At 36.8% G+C, this 9,600-nt stretch overlaps 1 protein-coding gene across 1 annotated transcript; it reads left to right on the plus strand.

The window, feature by feature from the left end:
* On the plus strand, nucleotides 1-8,834 carry hykk.2 (hydroxylysine kinase, tandem duplicate 2). The gene is made up of 5 exons (XM_073844344.1): nucleotides 1-48; nucleotides 3,242-3,547; nucleotides 3,720-3,862; nucleotides 6,268-6,448; nucleotides 6,530-8,834. The coding sequence occupies exons 2-5, from the start codon at nucleotides 3,244-3,246 to the stop codon at nucleotides 6,967-6,969; spliced, it is 1,068 nt and encodes a 355-aa protein (XP_073700445.1). The 5' UTR covers nucleotides 1-48; nucleotides 3,242-3,243; the 3' UTR covers nucleotides 6,970-8,834.
* Nucleotides 8,835-9,600: the final 766 nt, after the last annotated feature.

Here is a 9,600-nt window from a genome sequence, read left to right on the forward strand (position 1 = left end):
TTCAAACCCCCCTTGACCGATCAGTTCAGCAACATTCCTCAGCAGCAGGTACTAGTGTATTTAGAGCTTTATTCTCAATCCGTTATCTGTTTTTAACTTGCTATTATGAGGCTCTTTGCACGGATTTGCCGTCCGAGTTCTCTCGTTTTTATAGGTCTACTAGACACCGAAGAAGCCTAAAGTGACAGTTTTATGCGCTATATTATTATTCAAAGTGTCATATGCTCTTTTACACTGTTCGTTTTTTTTACTGCTCTGTTGGTTTTACACTGTTTAGACGACAGGAATTCAAACTGAATTAACAGTTTGTTATGTATTATTTATTTGTGATAATGTTTTTAAACTTGTTGAATTGTCAATGTGATTCATAGTTCATTTGGTTTAGGCGTAGTTTTTACACAATCATAAATAACAGCTCACAAAGTGTTTGTTTTTTATGATATTACATGTGCAAACAACACTTATTAAAGGGATAGTTCACCCAAAAATGAAAATTTGATGTTTATCTGCTTACCCCCAGGGCATCCAAGATGTAGGTGACTTTGTTTCTTCAGCAGAACACAAATGAAGATTTTTAATGAAAACCGGTGCAGTCTGCCAGCCAAATAATGGCAGCGGATGCTAGGGCTGTGCAATATATCGAACGATATTGTGAGGCGCGTTTAGTCAATGAAGCCGGTGCTTTGATTAGTAGTAACTCTCCATCACGTGCGTTCCGCTCAGGTTCCGCTGGAGTGGCAATTGATACACAGAGACGTAAATCTCTGACAAGCTACGCCATATCGAGCTTAATATCGCATTCGATATTTAAAAGTAAAAAAAAAAAAAAAAAAAAAAACGTGCACAGACAAATCCAAATTACACCCTGCGGCTCGTGACGATACATTTATGTACTAAGACACAAAACGATCGTTTTTTGCGAAAAACTGAACAGTATTTATATCATTATTTACCTTTGATACACAGCCACGTCATTAGCATCAGGCACGTTTACACAGTGCACAGAGATTGTGGGTATAGCGGCTATTCAAAATGGTAACTTATCCTGATTGTTAAAACTGATTTAAAGCTAAAAGATTACGTTTGCTTTCACAAACTCATCCGGCACTTTTCACCGATTTCCTCTTCCGGGGTTTGCATATACTCAAAGTCCTTTTAAGACAAGTCATGTCACTCGGCGGCCATCTTTGAAACGCTACTCGGGCATTCAAGTGCAACTCCTATCTTTTTGAATGGGGAAACATCAAATTCTTCAAAACTGTTCACCAACCTCACGATTAAATTTCATAATTGAAATCTCCAAAGAAATCCAACAAGAACTGCCTCATAAATATAGTTGAATAGCGCTTGAATATTGTGCTTGAATAGCGTTAAAAAAACGCTTATTTTTCCGGCTAGATGAGCCAGTGCGCATGCGCAGTACTGAACTGAGTCTTAGAACGCCGACTGTTTCTATAGCAACCGGGACTTCTAACGGCAGCAGCAGTGACGCGCTGACTTTACTAATCAACGATTGGCTCTTTCACTAAGAAGGCGGAGCTTCGCGGCTATGATGACCGTTTCATTGTTCCCCATTCAAAACTACACGAGTGACATGTCTTTGGTATTCTATAGTTTGATATACTACGCCAGAGCGCGCACATGTGTAACGATCCGGATGACTAGCTCGTGCTCAGGACAGATGGACGTGGCTGTGTATCAAAGGTAAAAAATGATATAAATACTGTTTAGTTTCTCGCAAAAAACGATCGTTTCGTATCTTAGGACATCAATGTATCGTCACGAGCCGCAGGGTGTGATTCGGATTTGTCTGTGCATGTTTTTTTTTTTTTTACTTTTAAAGGTTTGGTGCCCATCCGCTGCCATTATTTGGCTGGCAGACTGCACCGGTTTTCGTTAAAAATCTTTGTTTGTGTTCTGCTGAAGAAACAAAGTCACCTACATCTTGGATGCCCTGGGGGTAAGCAGATAAACATCAAATTTTCATTTTTGGGTGAAACTATCCCTTTAAAGGAATAGTTCAATTGTGTCATTTAAAGAAAGTCTCATACTGTAAATGTCCTTACCTATTTTTTTTTTTTTTCAAATGCGTGAACGATTCATTAAATCTATTTTAGTACAAAACTAAAAACATTTAGTTTTTTCACAACATGTCATCAATTGGCCATATTGGCGGTACTGAACATAAACAATGCGACTGAACCGAACAAAACTTATATATTTAGCTGATTATTGCTGTTGAGAATGCTCAATTATTGTCATGTTTTGAGTTGTACTAATCGGACGGACGGGAAAAACATTTGCAGTACTATAGACTCCCAAAAGTTATAACAATTCAAGGAGAAGAGTGCAAAAAACTCTCTGGGGCAAACCAACTTGGCTGGTCTTAGCTGGTTTAAGCTGGAAGTAGCTGGTTTTAGCTGGTCTCGCAGCCTGGTTAGCCTGCTAAAAAAAAAAAAAAAAAAAAAGGTTGGTCTTAGCTGGTCAGACTGGGAGACCACCAGCTAAAACCATGGGAAAAAATGTGTGGAAGCTGCTAAATCATATAGAGAATGCCTTAGTAGTAAGAAAGGGCGCAATATTTTGAACTAAAGTTAACAGGTGGTAAAGATATGTACACTCTGTTGAAAAACAAACAAACAACTAAAACCAGCCTAGGTGGTCCAGCTAAGACCAGCCTGGCCAGTCTGGGAAAGTGGCCTAAAACCAGCCTGGTTGACCATCTAAAACCAGCCAACCAGCCTAGGCTGGTTTTAGCTGTTTTTTTTTTTTTTTTCAGCAGGGCAGTACAAGCAGTATTAAGATATTAGCCTACAATTTCACCTACCTGACCGGAAATAATAGAAAACAAACACAAATGTTGTCAAGATTCTTGCCCCTGCTGAAAACCCCCCAGCTAAAACCAGTCTAGGCTGTTTTTAGCTGGTCACCCAAGCTGGTTTGAGCTGGTCATAGCTGGCCAGGCTGGGAGACCATCTACTTCCAGCTTAAACCAGCTAAGACCAGCCAACCAGCCTAGGCTGGTTTTAGCTCTTTTTTTTAGCAGAGTGTACATATCTTTACCATATATTACCACCGCAATGCTGTTGTTTACATCTGAGTATCGCCAATATGGCCGCATAACTATACGCATTACTAACCAAATCGTGACGTAAGTGCAAGCCCTCTATAGTAATTTCTGATCAATGTATTGCTCCTTTAATGAATTGATAGACCAATAACCTCTGTTTTCAATCCTCAGCCATGTCAACAAAAGGTACAAAGCCGAATGTCAGCCACTCCCAGGCTACTGAGATTATCAAGCGACTCTATGGCTTGACCGTGTCCGTCATTCGATCGTTGCCCAGTTATGATGATCAGAACTTTTACGTGGCCCCCAGTGAGGGTGGAGAATATGTGTTGAAGGTTATGAACTCCGCAGACAGTCAAAACATCACTGTTATTGAGCTGCAGACTCACGCCATGAACTTCTTACACCAAAGAGGCCTTCCTGCCCAGACCGCTTTGCAAACTCTGACTGGGCAACTCATGAGCTTGGAAGAATTTGGTATGAGTCAGTTATTCATTTCATTAAATATTAAGTCCTAAAATTATGTTGAGTAAACATTGACAGATTTTTGTTTCTGAAGGGTGTATGGAGAACAATGAATGAACGAATGAATGAATATTATAACTCGTACTAATTAACAAATATATCTTTTTTTGTTGTGCTATCACAGATTGTGGTTTTGGCCCGCAGAAATATTTAGTGCGCTTACTTACCTACCTTCCTGGAACTACCATAGCCAAAATTACGTGCGGTCCTCAGATCTTGTATGATGTTGGGAAGATGGCCGCCACATTGGATACAGTTTTACTGCAGGTAAAATCTTTGCTAAAATTTATAAAGAAAACTTAAAACCGAAAACACACCAAGAATGAAAACTATAACAAAGACAGCTATATTGACATCTGGGCTGTTTTTTTTTTTTTTTTTTTTCAAAATCATTGTAAATTTATGTAGATTGTAGAAACAGCCGAGTTCAGTCAGTGTGAATGATTTTAGGATTACAATGTTTATTTTTAGTGCAATAATATTTTTGTTATTGCAGTTGTGCGCAGTAGCCAAAAATACATTGTATGGGTCAAAATTATCATTTTTTCTTTTATGCCTGAAATCATTAGGATATTTAGTAAAAGTCATGTTCCATGAAAATATTTTGTAAATTTCCTACTGTAAATAAGTAATCCCAATGTGCATACTATCCAATCTAAATTCTATGTGATTGTAGTCATTTTCAATACTATTTAGGGCAGATAGGGTGGATAGTATGCAGATTGGGACACAGGCTATCTTTATGAATGGATCACTGAATCATTGACTCAAATGATTAGTTACGATCCACTCAAAGTGCCGGTTTCGGTTTCTGCTGAATTCTATACCTCCACGAACTCTCTCATTAAAACAAATTAATGCTGCGTTCCAGCCCAGGCAGGTTTTTAAGCTCGTAAATCACGACTTCAAATCACGACTCACGACATTGTAGCGTTCCAGGCAAGTCACCCCAAAATGCCTGAGCGCATGTATTATTATTACATTATTATTCATTTGTTTGCAAAGTTATGTTGTCCTAAAGTCTATATTTTCACTGTGTACCACTTGCATAAACACCGCACCCGTAGGTGCTGACATTGTTGTTTCGCGGGTTATGTCACATTATAACTCGTAACTGGGAGTATATAGATGTTGTATGAGTTCACGAGTGGAAAGTCACGGGTTTGCCGTTCGGGTGCACTTTCACGGGTAGAAGGTTGGAAAAACACGAGTAACGGGTTGCCTGGAACGCGGCATAAGTGTAGACATGATGTAAATAAGAGATTCATTGTACAGTGTAAAGGTTATTTTATTACTTTTTATTAACTTTGAGAGATTGCGATTAACTACAGTAATGTATGAGTGACAGCCTTCCAGTGATTGTAAGGGGAGCGCGCACTTTTTAGACTATAATTAATTCAGAATTTGAATACATTTATTCATGGAATCACTCTCTGATAACCCAATATCGCCACTGCCATCATGTTGCATACAGGCTACTACATCAGTTACACAAATTAAGAGAAGCTAAAGCAGGTGCTTACTCAGCAAAATATGTCTGAACAGCCGCACTGCACGTGTCCACACGCGCCCGCGAGTAAACATTACTTTTCTTTCACCATGCAGCAAACGTAAAAAAAAAAATATTTAACCGTTTAACTGATAGTAATAATCGGTTAAAATTCTTACTGACGATTAACGGTTAAACGGTCAATATGAGCATCCCTATGCTCCATAAAGATATTTTGTAAATTTCATACCGTAAATATATCAAAACTATTTGGTTAGAAATATGCATTTCTAAGAACAAATGTTCGGCTTAGTTTGAAACTATTTTTGTTGGCCAAAAAAAACAAACAAAAACAAAAATAAAAAAACAGACAAAAATCATTAGGATATTAAGTAAAAATCACGCTCCATGAATCTTAATTTTTGATTAGTAATATGCATTTCTAAGAACAATAATTAAACTATTTTCTTCCAAGTGTATTTTTGAGATGGTACCATGGCTGGTTTAGGTCTGTCATTGTTAAATAAATATGACACTAAAACCACCAATAGGTGGCACCAAGTGCCTGTCTTAATGAGTGATTCACTGAATCATTCATTCAAACGATTAATTTAAATAATTAATTAAAAATGGCTGATTCATGTAGAAATCGTCTTTAGAAATGGATCACTGAATCATTGACTCAAATGATTTGTTCAAAAACAGATTTCTTTAGAAACAAAATGCTGAAATGTTGCACCGATATGCACAAATGTTCGGCTTTGTTTGAAACTATTTCTGTTGGCCAAAAAAATAAATAAATAAAACGGACAAAAATCATTGGGATATTTAGTAAAGATCATGCTAAGATCATGTAAATTTATCAAAACTTAATTTTTGATTAGTAATATGCATTTCTAAGAACGATAATTAAACTATATATTTCAAAAGGATTTCATTAAATCATTCATTCAAACGATTAATTTAAACGATTCATTCAAAATACTTAGTTCTTGTTTGTTCAACTGTTGTACTCGCACATCGTTAAAACAGCAATTACGCTAAATATTATAAATATCGCCCACGCGTAGTTATAGTTATTGTTCTTGGTGTGCACAAACCTCTAACATTTTTTTTGTCTTGTTTTTTTTCATTTCTTGTATTTAGGCATTTGTTTTTTTCTGTTGCTTTTTTTCTCATAAAGATGGATCATCCAAACATCAGTGTCCTTCAGAGAGGAGATTTTATATGGAGTCTCGCCAGCATTCCTCTCTTAAATCAGTATATTCATGTGATGGATGGGGATCCCGTACAAAAGGTTGTTCAAGCCGTTATGGAGCAGTACCAGAGCCAAATCGTGCCAAAACTACCATTGTTTCGCAAGTGTAAGAAGCTATTTTCAATTCAGTGTCAACACTTTAGTGTCAGCTTCAGTTGTTTTTTTAATTAGTTTGATCATGTTTCAGGCATTAACCATGGAGACTTCAATGACCACAATCTCTTGGTGAAACCTGATGGTTCATCAAAGTACAAGATCTCTGGGATCCTTGATTTTGGTGACATGAACTCTGGGTATTATATATTTGAGCTGGCCATCACCATCATGTACATGATGATTGAGAATCCCAATCCGGTAGATGTTGGAGGGCCAGTGGTGGCGGGATGGGAAAGTGTTTTTCCTCTCAACGAGGCAGAAAGAGATTCGCTCTATTTGCTGGTTCTCTCTCGGTTCTGCCAGTCACTAGTTCTGGCCCGACACGCTGTGATCCAGCAGCCTGAAAATGAAGAGTACTTGATGATCACCGCCAGGACAGGCGTGCGCCATCTCTGCCGGCTTTGGGAGCTGGGTAAAGAGGAGGTGGAAAGAGTATGGTTCCAGGCTGCTGCAAAATTCAGCCAACCTTGAGTTGAGCACCTGCTTTTTTAAAAATATATATGCAATAAACTGGCATCTATTGAAGGAAGAAAATTTTAAGAAAAAAGTATTATAAATGTGGTCCAAAAGTACAACATACTGTGATTTTTTTTTTTTTACTTCTGTTGACTTCTAGCATCAATTATGGAACTTTGGTAGATGTTATCAGTGAATAATTAACTTACATTAGGTTAATAATTGTGATAAACATTCTTAAAAATAAAGGTGCTTCACAGTGATGCCATAGAATGACGTTTTTGGTCTAAATGGTTCCATGAAGAACCTTTAACATCGGAAGAAACTTTCTGTTTCACAAAAGGTTCTTGGTGGCAAAAGAAGGTTCTTCAGATTATAAAAAGGTAAGATGGTTCTTTAAAGAACCTTTGACTGAATGGTACTTTGTGGAACCAAAAATGGTTCTTCTTTGGCATCACTGTGAAGAACCTTTTAAAGCACCTTTATTTTTAAGAGTAAATGCTGCTTTGTTCCTTACAAATCTCTTGGATAGCCTCATGAGACTCTGATTATAGTGCACATGTAATATGGATCACTTTTAAAGCACTTTTGGTGCTTTGGAGGTTGAAAGTCCCATTTACTTCCATTGTATGGAAATACATTATTTACATTATCGAAAATCATATGTTTTTGGAACAAAAAGAGGGTCCATGAATAATAACAGTTTTTAAATTGAGGTAAACTGACACTAATATGTACGTGACATCTACGTTGATGTCAAAAATAAGTATTAATGAGCTAATGGGCCTGCGATGCAATAGCTACATACAGTATATCTCAAGAATTATACTTGATAATCCTTGTATTTTTAAAGTTGCACAAAATTGATGACTAACACTATAATGCCATAATTTCTTTAACAAAGCAACAGAAGGGTCTTATTTGGTCTTATTTTCTTTTCTAATCTTCTTTGGTTCTTTTATTCCATCCAAGAGTGTAGAACCCCTAATAAACATATTTTCTACGAAACTGAATGATTTTAAACTCGCACAATTCATAGGCTATAATGCGTTACTATGTACTACGTATCTTAGTGAGGGAATGTGTCTAAAGGTAAACCTTTATGGACTGCCTAGTCTGATCTTACAGCACACGTTATGAATAAACAATCAAAGCGCTGACTGCAGCGTTTATCTGGCTTGTCAAAGGTCTTCTTTTACTGCATGGATCAGATATTATTGGATGGTCATAGTTTGGTTTATACAGAAAAGTGCACTTCACAATCAGTGAGGACTGATTCATTCAAAACTTATTAAAAACCATGATCATTGATGTCTTAATGCTTTCAAAGCCATTTTAATGGGATACCAGGGAACACATATACTGAAAAAATGTACCATACTGTAAGTTGCTTTGAATTAAAAATGCCTAATGTACAGTAAAAGGAATTAAATCTACAAATGTGATTATTGTCCAGATGTTGGTCTGTTTTATAAAAGACTCTTTTCTCTGCATAGGTCTTAAGTGGAGTGGTCAAGTTAAGTAATTTTGTTTGATATCATGCAAACTAAATATTGAAACAATTAGAAACTTTCAGGCTAAGTGCTTTAAAGAACTCAGAAAAAGCCATTTTGTGCCAAAGAATCTGGTGATCACTGGTGATGCCTGCTCCATGTTCTTCTGTTCTTTGCTTGACTTTTAACTGAAAAGGTGCCGATGGCACGAAGAAAACATGTACTGCCATATCATATCATACTGGGCTTAAATTTCTCTAATGGTGTTTATTTTGTTATTTTGATGTGCAGATTATATGTTTGTGTGTGTGTGTTCAAACCAGTGACTCAACTGAAAACATGCAAGAATTGCTTTGGAAATTTAAAATAAAGAGATTTTGAAGACAATTTTTCTTACATAGTGGTTATATTCTATGTTATCCATTTAAAAAAAAGAGGCCTACGTGCCATACAAATGATTAGTAACCAATGCTCAATCTACCAAACCTTTTCTCAAACTGATCAAAGCTTAATATTTGGTTCGCAGCGACAAGGAGGAATGAAATGCAGTCTGAAAAAGTATAAAAGTATACTTTTTCAGTTAGTTCATGTGTTTAATATGATTAGCTAATCCTGTATTATGGATAAGTGCTACTCATCTGGGATTTCCCAACTGCAGTACGCTTGTTTTACCACTAGATAGCGCCGTTACCACATAGAAAGCATAACATTTATCCATAAGACAGTTTCACACACATAAGGAAGGATCATACTCTTATTGTCAGTGTCGGCTTGATGTGTCTGAGATACATTTTTCCTTTGGGGTGTTTTGTATTTTAATGTATGAGTTATTTGAAAATGTGAGTAGTAGGCGCTATGATACTTTTTTTTAAATTTAGGCCTACTTATTTTAGGTGAGTTGTGTCAGTTATGAATGTGATGTATAGCTAATTTACGGTCAAATAAACAAGTTGATATTCGGTGCGTTCATTTTAGACACAAAATGCCATGTTTTTGCTCTGCCAGTCAAAGTCACCAACCAAGCCAAATAATTAACCAAAATCTCCAAACAAGGCACAACCGCAGCACTTCTTTCTGCAATAAATCCGTGTTTCTGGACGAATAATGATACTTTCACTCTCGTCTCTCTCTTATGTGAAGGTAACAAATAGAG

The sequence above is a fragment of the Garra rufa genome, chromosome 7 (assembly GCF_049309525.1).
Source record: "Garra rufa chromosome 7, GarRuf1.0, whole genome shotgun sequence".
Classification (NCBI taxonomy): Eukaryota; Metazoa; Chordata; class Actinopteri; order Cypriniformes; family Cyprinidae; genus Garra; species Garra rufa.